This window comes from Candida dubliniensis, chromosome 2, assembly GCF_000026945.1.
Source record: "Candida dubliniensis CD36 chromosome 2, complete sequence".
NCBI classification, from domain to species: Eukaryota; Fungi; Ascomycota; class Pichiomycetes; order Serinales; family Debaryomycetaceae; genus Candida; species Candida dubliniensis.
The window spans coordinates 106,042-119,209 of record NC_012861.1 but is presented as its reverse complement, the minus strand read 5'-3'; the positions used below and the strand labels follow the sequence as shown (position 1 = coordinate 119,209).

The window sequence follows — 13,168 nt, the reverse complement described above, 5'->3', positions numbered from 1 at the left end:
TAAATAGTACTACATGAGTATTTTGTTTCCCAACTCAGCGTTTAGTGGATTTATTGATTATAGTTTGTGTGTTACACAAAACGCAAACCCGAGTTTCAATTGTACATTTTTAATCTCTCCCACAAATCAATTGACATGCCAAGGAATAACAAAAAATAACATATACAATATACACCAAACAGAATTTTTAGTAAGATTATTTTCTTTTTTAAACCAAAAACACCACAACTAAGGTTTTCCAATATAAGGAAATTGCTATTCCTGAAATTATATACAATAAAATGGAACTAAAGGGTATATAAAGGGACAAGGATCCACCCCCCCCCTGGACATTTATTAATGTATCTATTCAGTTTCCTCCTTCTTTATATCCCTACAAAATAGTATACTCCTAACCCCCTAAACTATTATGATGAAATATTTGTCTATTTTTCCAATTGTTGCTCTTGCATTAGCCGGTGATTCTCCTATCTCAACAGACTCCAAAGGTAGCCCACCATTGGTTGCAAGATTTAAGAAAACATCCAAATCAAATATTGAAGGTACTATCAAATTTGAACCAGCAAATAATGGCACAGTTTTGGTCAGTGTTGATTTAACAGGATTGCCTTCTGGTGTTGGCCCCTATCCATACCATGTTCACGAAAAGCCAGTTCCAGAATCCAAAAACTGTACTGCCACTGGTATGCACTTTAATCCGTTCAATGGCTCTGCCACTGCTAAAACCCCAGCTGCTTTAGAATTGGGTGATTTATCTGGAAGACATGGTAATATTACTAGTGAATCATTTGAAACTGAATATGATGATTCTTACCTCTCATTGAACAAAGACAGTAAAGCTTACATTGGTGGCTTATCTATTGTTGTTCATTCCAACAATAACACTAGATTGAACTGTGCTAATATTACCACTCTTGATGAAGGTGATGATACCGCAAGTGCTGCTACGTGGTCAAACTCTTCTTCGTCTTCTTCGTCATCTTCGAAAAACTCAACAAATGGGTCTTCTGGTACATCAACTAGTGCTTCTCAAGGTAGTGGTGCCGGTAGAGCAGAATTAAGTGGTTTCTTGGCTGCTGGTATTGCTGGTGTTGTTGCTGCTTTAATTTAGATAAAGAGAAACAAAACAACAACAACAACAACAACAATCAAATGTATACACTATTTAATTAATCGTTGTAATTCAGTTTTCATTAAACTATTTTTTCAAACTTTACTTGTAATTAAGTTAACTGTAAAATTCAAAACATCATCGTATTCTATAAAGTTACACTACAAAACAAACAATGCATTCTAAAAGTCTACTTTAATTATTTCTGTATTAGTAAATCGTTTTCGTCATCCTCCTCCAGAAGCCATGCATATGGTTGGTCTTCCTCATCGTCATTAACTTCTTCCTCTGCAATTAAAACATTCTCATCTAAATCGTAAATCTCTCCCACTAACCCCTTGACAACAATGATTATCTCGTCTAATCGATTGTATATCATATGTGCCACCAACAATGAAACTATGTTTAGTTTCCCATCGTTGCTGAAAAATTTATCGTAATCCAACTCCTTTGTGATTTCCTCATGACCATTTTCGGGGGTGCATGTTTTCTTCATTCTACTATAAAATCTTTCACTTAATGATATCTTTTCAATACCCCATTGTTTTCTTAAGAGTTCCATATGTTTGACCGATATATTAGCGTCGGTTATCTTGGGTAATGCTTCCTTAGTTCTCAATGCGTCAGCCGCCATGTGGATGGTAGCAAAAATATCTGCTTCTAACTCAGCATAGCAAAAACCAATCCTCCGGAAAATTGTTGGTAACCAATGTACAGGATCTTCGAGCTCGTTAAATGCCACTAATAGCATTAAGTAAAGTTGAGTAACATCGGTAATCAAGCCCTGTAGTCTCAAATACTTGGACTCGGGCCAATACCCGGCAATAGGCAATTCAAACTTTAAGGGAACTAACAAAGTTGACAACCGAGCAACTTTCAACAACAAGTATCTGAATTTAGCTAGGAGTATATCATGTCTTGGCTCAGTATGAAAATGAGGATCGACTGCTCTTTTCAAAGCAAATTTTGTTACAGAACAATGAATATTCCCAACCTCTGAAAGTCCATCTGCCAATATTCCTCGAACCAATGCCTTCGACGAAACAGGACTGGGGATAATTGCTGCTAACGATCCAATACACAATCCAATCGTAACACCAATAAACCGAAGATAAGCTGGTTCAAAACCATACTTTACATTTGTCATGGGATATAATTTGGCATCTACCCAAGACGAACCCATCACCAACTCTGCTGTCACAGCAAACAAAGTTTGTGGCAATAATGTTTGATGCACCGAAAAATGTCTAAAATAAACAAAATAAACAAACAATACTGCACTTACAGCTCCATATCCGTAATAATTTCCATTACCCTTACCACAGGCAATATACCAACCAGCCATTCCAACAATTGCACCAAAAAATGTATACACCAATTTGGCACAAAAGACATAAATTGTTGAACCGGTGTTTTCACTAATTGAAACTGCGATCATAATGACCAACCACACCATTCTGTGATGATAATAGAAACTTGCTGTCGTTCGCACAAAATATGGTATTGCCCCAATAGTTATTAATCCACCAGCTTTTATCCAGAACCAAAACTTGTTACTGATGAAAAACGAATACAATTTTGTGAAATATAGACCGAAAAACTGCATCGCATTTGCTGGTGGCAAATTATCAGCATCTCGTTCTTGAATATCACTAGCTAGATAATCGGGCATTGGCTTATCCATGTCACTTGATAAATGTCTTGGTTTAGAATACCGAGTTTTGGTGAAAAAAGTTATAAACTTGGGTTCTGGCCTTCTTTCATCCAAGTCCAAACACAAGTCGAGGATTTTCAAAATATTTTCACACTGTTGCTTTGCTATTTCCAAAAACAAAACACCTTGACTAATTAAAAAAAGCATTTCATTTTCACTTTTGGTTGAATCCACCATCATTTTCTTCATTGTCTCGACATCTTCAAACTTATGCAACAGATCCCTTAATATGGCTCTAGCTTTAAAAACTTTTTCATTCATTTCCTTTTGCTTCAGTACATGAATATTCCATTTCCCTGGTAGCCATGCATACACCCGAAAATCATTTGCAGCTTCTAACCATTCAATAGCAATTTGGATGCCCAAGTTTGCACTTTCTAGTAATGGAGTGAAATGTTTGGACATAAACTTGGCCACTTCGTCAATCCCACCCAATGTCATTCGGTTTCCAGCACCATGTATGGCAATTCTATTTCTCAATACTTTCATTCGTTTTTCAGATTCATATTTGCCCACCTTTTTATATGAATCTTGAATGGCGCTGAACAATTTTGCATGCCCATGGGCTAAATGTGATGAAGCATTTGATTGTTTCCTAACAATTGCAAAATCATCTTTGGCATAAAATGTCCTTTCTTGTAATAGTTGATAAAAATAAGCATAACTTGCACTGGAACTAATTAAATTCTTCAATAGTGATCTAAATTCACCAACATCACCAACATCAAATCTACCGTAAGAATACTCTAACCAAATAGTAGAGGCCACATTTTCTGCAGGCGCCATTGAACTTCTCAACTTGGTGATATCTTTCTTGTACGCCTTGTAGTTGGAAAAATTTGGAGCTGAAGGTTTCAATGTCTTAAACATCTTTGTGTTGCCGTCCATTGCCTTTTGTAACTGCGTCATAAACTTTATACTTCCTTGGAAAAACATCCAATTTGATGTGCTGGGATAGACAATTAATGAGGAGAGAACTTTAGCCACTAATGACAATCCAAATGGTTTTAGGACAATATGCCCTATTTCCAACGGCTGATATAACGGTGAAAAATGGCCATAACAGGTTAAAATACAATTTCCAAATTGTCCACCAACATAAGCTAAAGCCCATAACGGGTGTGAATGTTGTCGAATATTCCCAACAATAAACGTAAAAGATATAAGCGATAGGATACTGACTGCAGCAGCTTTGGTAGTAATGTATCTTCCGGTAAAAATTTGTTCCGAAATACAAGCTTGTAATTGATCATTCATTTGACAACTACCCTCCTGTATGAGTTGTTGAGCCAACTCCTGTGACGTTATTCCGTGGTTTATATCGTTTATTATTTTTGATCTCACAACATGATGAATAAATGCAACCATCATTCCAAAAATTCCGGCACAACTAGCCAAGAGGTTCATGATGATCGACGACCCTCCAGATATCGAAAGAAACCCCAACACCACAATCAAGTATGCTGCATTCCCAAGCCAATGACAAGTTCGGGGTACGATGGTTAAAACAGCACAGGACCAAACATGGCACCAACTCCGACAAACTGTTTTGAATGAGGCGTAATCCAAATGTTTCAAAATGTAGTTTGGCCATATTATATCGAGAAATTTTCTCCACAATGTGGGTTTAGTTTCAGTTTTTTCATCCATAATTGAATGTATAAGATTTCGTTCATCCCCATCAGGGAAATATGCGTTGGCTATATTGTTATCTTTATCATCATCTTGCAATTCTTCGTCATCGTTTTGCTGGTTTAAATCTTGTAGAGGTATAGGGGCATCAACATGTGTTGGAGAAACCCTTGAAGATGCCAAAGAAGACGATGAGTCTAATGATGTTAAAGATTCATGACTATCTCTGCTATTTGACATTTCATTTAGGTTTGCTATAGTGCTTATTAAGATGTCGAAATATACATCGGAAAAAGAAAAAGGTAACATCATCTGAAGGGAATTTAGAGTTTCTCCGCGAAAAAAATAAAGTTGTTCCCGAGATCTTCAAACTGACAAACAACTTTGGAAAGGCTACTAAGAAAAATATTAACATGATTAACATTGTTGAATGAAACAATCAGACACAAAAAGAAAAGTCATATCACCTTATTAAATCCGCACAATACTGCTGATGATGATGATATGCCGTATGTGATCAATTTACAAAATAACTGGTCATGTCATATATCTTTAGAGATGCTAACTTTTAATTTCTCAGCTAGTCTACAAATTGACAAACAAGGTAATTCACAGTTACTAAATCATTAATTATTATATAGTGTTGTCTAGAGCGACTTATTAGAGATTAATGATAAGTGCAGCCCTTTATAATGCACTGTTTTCTTTATCATTAGAGTATTCCAACTCATGGTTGAATTCAATGTAGTCATCCTCGTCAACCAATATTCTTTCATTCAAATCGTAGATTTCTCCTACCAATCCTTTGACTAAAATCATTATCTCATCCAAACGATTGTAAATCATATGAGCAACAAGTAAGGACACAATGTTCAATTGACCATCGTTACTGAAAAGCTTATAATGATCCAATTCTTTCAGAGAGTCCTGATTGTTAACAATATCCCTTTTGCTGGCACTATCACTGTAGAATCTCTCACTTAAAGAAATCCTTCTTAACCCCCATTGTTGTCTCAACAATTCCATATGCTTAAGTGAGATATTGGCCTCTGTAATTTTTGGTAACGCTTGTTTTGTCCTTAAAGAATCAGATGCCATATGAATGCTGGCAAATACTTCAGCTTGTAAGTCTGGAAAACAAAACCCTATTCTTTTTATGACTATCGGCAACCATTTTTCAGGACCATCCAATCCTTGAAGAGCACCCGACAACATAAGATAGAGCTGAATAACATCAGTAACCAAGCCCAGTAATCGTTTGTATTTACTTTCTGGCCAATACCCTGCTATTGGCACTTCTAGTTTAAGCGAAATAAGCTTTGACAACCCCGCCATTCGCATCAACAAGGAGCTATAGTTGCTTAGAACCGCGTCTTGTCTCCCCTTGATATTGTAGCTAGGAGTTTCAAGACGGGCCAAGGCAAAGTTGGCTACGTCACAGTGTATGTTACCAGCCTCAGATATGGTTTTTGCCAAAACATTACGAACAATCGCTTTTGAAGAAATAGGCTTTGGGAGCAACACAGCCAACATACCAAGACATAACCCAATGGCAACACCGATAAATCTCAAATACGCTGGTTTATAGCCAACATCGACATTAGCAAGTTTGTTGTATTTGGCGTCAACCCAAGAAGTGCCCAAAACCAAAACTGCGGTGACCGAGTACAATATTTGAGGTAATAAGGTTTGGTGAACGGAAAAGTGTCTAAAATATATGAAATACATGAAAAGAATCGCCGTGACCGCCCCATACCCATAATAATTACCTTCTCCATTGCCACATGAAATATACCAAGCAACCATACCTACCACAGCACCAAAGAAAGAGTAGCACAATCTTGCAAAAACAACATAGACTGATGATCCAGTATTTTCACTGATGGATACTGCAATCACAATAACCAACCAAATCATCCTGTTTCTGTAGTACAAGTTTGCAAGTGGCCTGACAAAATAAGGGATTGCCCCGATGGTGATGATTCCACCCACTTTAATCCAAAACCAGAATTCGTTACTAATAAGATACTTGTATAATTTGGTGAACAAGTACCCCGTATACTGGAATAAGTTGATTGGAGGTAAAGTATCAGCATTTCTTTTCCGTACAATGTTTTCCAGTCCAGGGTTTGTTACATCAATCTTATTCGACAAATGCTTTGGTTCTGAGTACTTGGTCTTTGAAAAATAGGTTATGAATTTTGGTGTTGGTCTCCTTTCATCAAGTTCGATACAATAGTCCAATACTTTAAGAATGTTTTCGCATTGATTTTTGACAATTTGCAAGAAAAACACCCCCTGACTAATCAAGAATAAAACTTCTTTCTCGGGTTTGGAGGAATCAATCATAATCTTTTTAAGGGTTTCCACATTATCAAATTTGGCTAGTTCAATTTCCAACTCCAGCTTTGCTTCCACGACTTTAGCATTTAATTGTTTTTGTACCGATATATGCTTGCTCCATTGACCAGGAACCCAGGAGAATATTCTGAAATCGTTAGCAGCTTCCAACCATTCAGCTATGACTTCGATACTGCTGTCAGCATTATCCAATAATCCTGAGAAATATTGAGAAATTCTGGTTGCTATCTCGTCAATTACTACAGTTGTAAGTCTACTGTCCTCTTCTCCTTGAAGTATAATTCTGCTTTTCATAATTTTCAGTCTTTGTTTCAACTCGTATTCTGCCACATCTGTGTATGAAAGATCAGTTTTATCAAATGCCGGTTTCCGGGCAAACTGAGACGAAGCGTTAGACCTTTTTCTCACAAGGGCAAATTCGTTTCTAACAAAATGAGTCCGCTCTTCCAATAATTGGTAAAAATAAGTATAAGTTGATGACGATGTAAATAAATTTTTTAATAAAGACCTAAACTCTCCCACGTCACCAACATCAAATCTCCCATACGAATATTCCAACCAGATAGTAGATGCAACTATTTCCAAGGGCGCCATAGATCCACGAAGCTTAAGGATCTCTTTTTTGAACGCTTTGTAGTTGCCAAAATTTGATGCCGAAGGTTTCATGGTTTTAAAGAACTTGGCATTCTTTTCCAGAGACGATTTCAATCCTTTCAATATTTTGGTATAACCGTTGAAGAAGGTCCAATTTGAAGTGGTTGGATACACAAGCAAAGCTGAAACTATCTTTGCAACAAACCCCAATGCAAAAGGTTTGATAACAACATAACCAATTTCCAACGGATCAAACAACGGCAGAAAGTGGCCGTAGCAGGCAAATATACAAATGGCAATTTGACCAGAAACATAGACTAACGCCCATAATGGATGCAAATGCTCTCTCATATTACCAAGTATAAATGTGCATGTGATTATTGAAAGAATGGTAACCGCCGAACCAGTGGTGGTAATGTATCTGCCAGTGAAAATTTGATCTTGGATACAATCTTCTAAACTGGAATCAAAATGACAAAGACCTTCTTCGACCAAGTTTTTGGTGAGTGTTTCTGGTGTGATTCCATAATGTAAGTGGTTAATAATTTTTGTTGTAATCACATGATGGAGGAATGCAATAATAACACCAATAAACCCCGCAATACTGGAAAGTGTATTCATGGCAATTGAGGTTCCGCCAGAAACGGTGATAAACCCTAAAACGATTATTAAGTATGCGGCACCGCCCATCCAATGGCTTGTTGCTGGGATAATGGTTAATACTGTACATACCCACAATTGGCACCAGCTACGAAATGTGATTTTGAAGGAAGGATAATCTAAATGTTTGAGGATATAATCTGGCCAAACAAAATCTAAAAATTTGTTCCACAAGCTAGGTTTTATTTCAGGCTCTTCTTTAATGATTGTGTAGGCAAAATTACGTTCGTCGCCTTCTGGGAAATATGCATTCACAATAAAGTTCTCAGTATTATCTCCCACATATTTCAGTTCATCCAACTGAACAGGAATGTTTTCATTTTCTAAGGATTCTTGAGCTGTTGAAGGTGCGGTTGATGAAGCAACTGACAGTAAATCACTATCATGTAACTCTGCAGGTGGCATTGTGGAAACAACAATAATTACAGAAAGAAAGAAAGAAAAGTACAAAGAAAGGACTGAACAAGCAGGTATATATAAATAATCATTTTCAGAAAAATTTGAATAGTCGTCTCAAACTTGTTTATGGTTTTCCATTGTTTGTTTAATATAAGCCCCATAGCACATGTCAATTTGGTTGCTTGTCATTAAATATACATGTGTAATCGGCTTTAACATAAAAGTATAATTTTTTTTTTTTTTTGGTCCTGATCGGCTATAAAAATCTATGATAAAACCGGAGGGAAGGGAGGGGGGGGGGGTATGCATGATTATTCATAGTGTGATTAACTCGATTGGATTCAAATGGGTTTGTATGTCTTTTTTATATACACTTCTATGTCTTCAAGTATTAAAGAATTACTAGAATATCTATTCTAATGGTGTAAACAGATAATGTCATCATTAAGATGTCAAAAAACTGTTGGCGGGATTGATTTCCAATTGTGGAGTACTTGGAGCTACCAATCGGTTATCGGCTATCCATTTTGGCTCAAGATGCGGCTATCATAGAAAAATTTGTTTCGGACAACCCCGAATCAAAGATTGCATTTTTCAAAAGAGTCTCGACTATAAATTAATCCATATTTCCTTTCTACAACTGTTTTTTGATTTCTTACATATTCTCTCATATTTTTTTTTGAACATTATCTACAACACTCTCAATGACTAACGTGCTTTCTCAAGACGATTTTCAAAAGCAGGTTGTTTCACAATACACTGATGTTATTGGAGAAAAACTCGGTGGTAAAATATTATCTTTCTCTGATCAGTGGTTTGCTGACGCTGAGAATTTGATTAAACCAAAGCCACCAATCAGAGATGCCACCAGGTTTACGTATGCTGGTGCATGGTACGATGGATGGGAGACCAGAAGACACAACGAAGCCGATGCCGACTGGGTTATTTTCAAACTAGGTGTTAGTTCGGCAAAGTTGATTGCCTGTGAAGTTGACACTGCCTTTTTCAATGGTAATCATGCGCCACATATTTCCGTTGAAGCATTGCAAAATTTCGATGCCAGTGACGAAAACTTACTGAATGTTAAAGAAGAAGATTGGGAACAGGTCATTGCCAAAGTCGAGTGTGGCCCACTGCAGAAACATTTCTTTTCTAGAGGTTCGTTGACAAACAAGAATTACACACATGCTAGGTTGAGAATGTACCCGGATGGTGGGATCGCCAGATTTAGACTCTACGGACAAGTCATACCAGTCACTGATCAATCATCAAGTTCTGTCACCGATTTTGCCTCTGTTCAAAATGGAGGTGTGGCCATCAAGTTTAGTGACCAACATTTTGGTACTGCTGATAATCTATTATTACCAGGACGTGGCCATGATATGTCTGATGGGTGGGAAACAAAAAGATCAAGAGAGCCGGGCCATACTGATTGGGTTATTGTCAGATTAGGTGCTCCTGCTAAATTACTGGAAATTGTGGTCGATACAGCACATTTTAGAGGTAACTTTCCCCAAAAAGTAAATGTTAAAGGTATTAAGGTTGATGACGAGTCAAAGATCGAAGCAGACTCTGATTCTTGGGAAGTGGTTGTGGATGACTCCAAAACTAGTGCTGACAAAGAACATACATTCAAAGTCAAAGATGATTCAAAAGTATATTCCCATATCAAGTTGACTATAATTCCAGATGGTGGTGTGAAAAGAATTCGTGCCTTTGGTGTAAAGGCTTGATGAGAGTTACGAGAAAAAGAGAAGAAAAAAAAAAAAATTCTCTAGTTGGGTCAATTTATATACATCCATTTGTAAACCTGCTCTTACAATGAATAGACGTTTTTTTTCATTGATTGAACAAAGAGTCCCCGCAAAATATATATCATTCACTGTTGACGATTTGAAATATGACGCTCAATTAGAGTTTGTTCATTGTATCCAGACAGTGTTGCCACTAAACCCTTATTATGTGAAGACAGTATTGAAAGAATACATCAAACATATTGAATCTTCAAACGAAGACACCTCAGACGAGCTATACGAACTGTATTGTGATCCTGAAGTTTTGAACGCTAGGGAGCTAGGCCCGGAACAAACAGATGTTATCAAATATTTTATATCGGGATTTAACCAACAATACAATGGCAATGACAAGGATACAATAACCATAAAGGAAACCCCTAAACTAATCTCAGGAAGTAACACAACAGGATTAAGAACGTGGGAAGCAGCACTTTATTTATCCAATTTCTTAAATGCCAAAGATAGTCCGCCATACAATCTCGCAAACAAAACTGTTATGGAAATAGGATGTGGTACTGGCTTGGTGAGTTTGGCTCTTGCTAAAAACTATCACAATATCAAAAAGTTGATCATGACTGACGGATCTACTAATGTATTTGACAATTTACAGGAAACATTGAGGTTAAATAATTTAAACGATTCCAGTATTATACAATGCCAACAGTTGATATGGGGTGAGAAAACAACAGTTGAGGAACATGTGGACTATCTTGTGGCGGCAGATATCACATATGATACGAGAATCTTAGACCCATTATGTCAAACTATCAAAGACTTGTTTTCGAATAACAATTTACAATTTGCAGTAATTGCGGCTACAATACGAAACGTTGATACTATAAAAGAATGGGAGCTGAAGCTAGATGTATGGTTTTCTGGCAAATGGTCGGTTATGGAAACTGAGTCTGATCCACATTCTATTCAATCCAACTGCTGGTTTAATGTTAATACTCCTGAAATACGTATATATGAAATACATTTATAGTCAGGGAGTTGTGTGTTAGTTAAAGCTTTGTTTCTATGTATTTCCTGTATATAGTTACTGTCCAATAGTATCTGCTGAACGAGTCCTTTCACCGAGCTTCTCCTCTCACTCTCGTTGAAAAAAAAAAAAAAAATAAAAAATCAAGAAAAAAATACCAATAGTGTCAAAAGTCTACTGTTCTTTCTTTTCCCGTATTAACTACCTAATAGATAAATAAATATGGGTTCCCTTCCAAGATATCCTTTCCCAGTTTTGAAAACTTACTGGCCATACGCTATTGGTGGTATGTAAAATTCGATACAAGATTAAGATATGGCGTGTGATATTGGGCAATTGGGCAATTGGAGACAATAACGCAATGGATATTATTTGATGCATATACCCATTTATTAGTGGTTATTTTGGATGTTTCATTGGATGAAGATATTTTTGTTATAACATTATAGTTCCTTTCACTTACCTCTAAAAGAACTGCCGAAGTTGTCATCAAATCACAATCCAGCAGACATTTCATCTATTCCAAATTTTACTAACATTTTTTATTCTAGCTGGTATTACTTACTACTTAGTTTATAAGGGATCAATTGCTTCTGCCAACTCAGATGAATTCATCAATGACCCAAGAAACCCAAGATTTGCTAAAGGTGGTAAATACATTGATTTAGATAAAAGAGATTAAGGTGATTGGTTCTGAGGTTGCATAATCCATGATTTGTTACTATTTCTTTGTGAATAGTTCATCCAGAAACGGATCGATGGATTTGTGTGAGTTGCTTTCTTTCTTTTGGGTTATTTATTAAATATTCAAAACTTCATTACATACATTTATAAAGCTTAAAAAAAAAATAATACTTTTACATATTTACAGATTTAGTAGAGCACTGTTATTGTGAGTACATGCTAATAATAGCTAAACCCAATTCTTAGTCTGTTTAGACACAAACTGCTGTCTCAGGACTCTGTAGAAGCCAATTAAATCGCATATTTAGTAAGCATCACGTTTTTTTTCCCCGTTTCCTCTCTCTTTGGTATCTTTGCACAAGTAAAATATATATTGATCTTCAAATTAGTAATCATCCAAAGATTTTTTTTTTCTTTTTTCAAAAAGAATTTTCCTATTTCTTTCTTTATCGATGCAGCCATGTTTTTGAACAGACGCTTACTAGCATATATTCCAAAGAGATTGTACCATTTCAAGACTTTGCCTACACCGAATCCCAATGCTTTAAAGTTTATATCGCCAGAGTGTAATATACTACCTATGGAGGATAAAACATTTGAATTCACAACCACATTGCAAGCAATCCATTCCCCATTGGCGTTAACTCTTTTCAAAATTCCTGGAGTCAAATCTGTAATGTTGGGATACGATTTCCTTACTGTTAATAAACAGGACTATATTAATTGGGCAAACTTAAGACCCGAGATTGTGGAACACTTGGACGAGTTTTTAACCTCTAAAAAGCATCCAGTGATAACTAAAGAACTAGTGGATGAAGCGCAAAGGGAAGCTGAAGAGGAGTCCGAATTAATTTCCATGATTAAAGAGTTGATAGAAACTAGAATTAGACCAGCTATACAAGATGATGGTGGTGATATTGAATTGAAAGGTTTTGATGAAGAAACGGGAACAGTTTTTGTGAAACTACAAGGAGCATGTAAATCATGTAGTGCAAGTGAGGATACTTTGAAACATGGTATTGAGAGTATGTTAATGCATTATGTCGAAGAAGTCAAAGAAGTCATACAGATTTTGGATCCAGAAGAAGAAATAGCTATGAAAGAGTTTGAAAGATTGGAACAAAAATTGAAAAATGGTAATAGTCAAAGCGAACAAGCTCCTCCAAGTTTGTAAGGTATGCGGGTATCAATATCAAATAGAATAGTTTTACATTATATATTACCAATATCACGTA

The 13,168-nt window shown here is 36.3% G+C and overlaps 7 protein-coding genes across 7 annotated transcripts; 5 read left to right on the top strand and 2 right to left on the bottom strand. All coding sequences in view use genetic code 12, as the record gives it.

Annotated features, from left to right (window-relative positions):
- Positions 1–409: 409 nt before the first annotated feature.
- Positions 410–1,111, top strand: SOD4 (secreted cu/zn superoxide dismutase, putative; the record flags this gene model as incomplete). The annotated part of the gene is made up of 1 exon (XM_002417996.1): positions 410–1,111. One exon carries the CDS (start codon positions 410–412, stop codon positions 1,109–1,111), a length of 702 nt encoding a protein of 233 aa, XP_002418041.1.
- A 199-nt stretch (positions 1,112–1,310) lies between these two features.
- Positions 1,311–4,769, bottom strand: CD36_15600 (conserved hypothetical protein; the record flags this gene model as incomplete). Its single annotated transcript, XM_002417995.1, has 1 exon — positions 1,311–4,769. One exon carries the CDS (start codon positions 4,767–4,769, stop codon positions 1,311–1,313), a length of 3,459 nt encoding a protein of 1,152 aa, XP_002418040.1.
- A 375-nt stretch (positions 4,770–5,144) lies between these two features.
- On the bottom strand, positions 5,145–8,477 carry CD36_15590 (conserved hypothetical protein; the record flags this gene model as incomplete). Its single annotated transcript, XM_002417994.1, has 1 exon — positions 5,145–8,477. The coding sequence occupies one exon, from the start codon at positions 8,475–8,477 to the stop codon at positions 5,145–5,147; it is 3,333 nt and encodes a 1,110-aa protein (XP_002418039.1).
- Positions 8,478–9,175: 698 nt separating this feature from the next.
- On the top strand, positions 9,176–10,204 carry CD36_15580 (allantoate amidinohydrolase, putative; the record flags this gene model as incomplete). Its single annotated transcript, XM_002417993.1, has 1 exon — positions 9,176–10,204. One exon carries the CDS (start codon positions 9,176–9,178, stop codon positions 10,202–10,204), a length of 1,029 nt encoding a protein of 342 aa, XP_002418038.1.
- An 88-nt stretch (positions 10,205–10,292) lies between these two features.
- CD36_15570 (conserved hypothetical protein) lies at positions 10,293–11,252 on the top strand (the record flags this gene model as incomplete). Its single annotated transcript, XM_002417992.1, has 1 exon — positions 10,293–11,252. One exon carries the CDS (start codon positions 10,293–10,295, stop codon positions 11,250–11,252), a length of 960 nt encoding a protein of 319 aa, XP_002418037.1.
- A 219-nt stretch (positions 11,253–11,471) lies between these two features.
- On the top strand, positions 11,472–11,931 carry CD36_15565 (ATP synthase J chain, mitochondrial, putative; the record flags this gene model as incomplete). Its single annotated transcript, XM_002417991.1, has 2 exons — positions 11,472–11,535; positions 11,801–11,931. 2 exons carry the CDS (start codon positions 11,472–11,474, stop codon positions 11,929–11,931), a joined length of 195 nt encoding a protein of 64 aa, XP_002418036.1.
- Positions 11,932–12,393: 462 nt separating this feature from the next.
- CD36_15560 (conserved hypothetical protein) lies at positions 12,394–13,107 on the top strand (the record flags this gene model as incomplete). The annotated part of the gene is made up of 1 exon (XM_002417990.1): positions 12,394–13,107. One exon carries the CDS (start codon positions 12,394–12,396, stop codon positions 13,105–13,107), a length of 714 nt encoding a protein of 237 aa, XP_002418035.1.
- Positions 13,108–13,168: the final 61 nt, after the last annotated feature.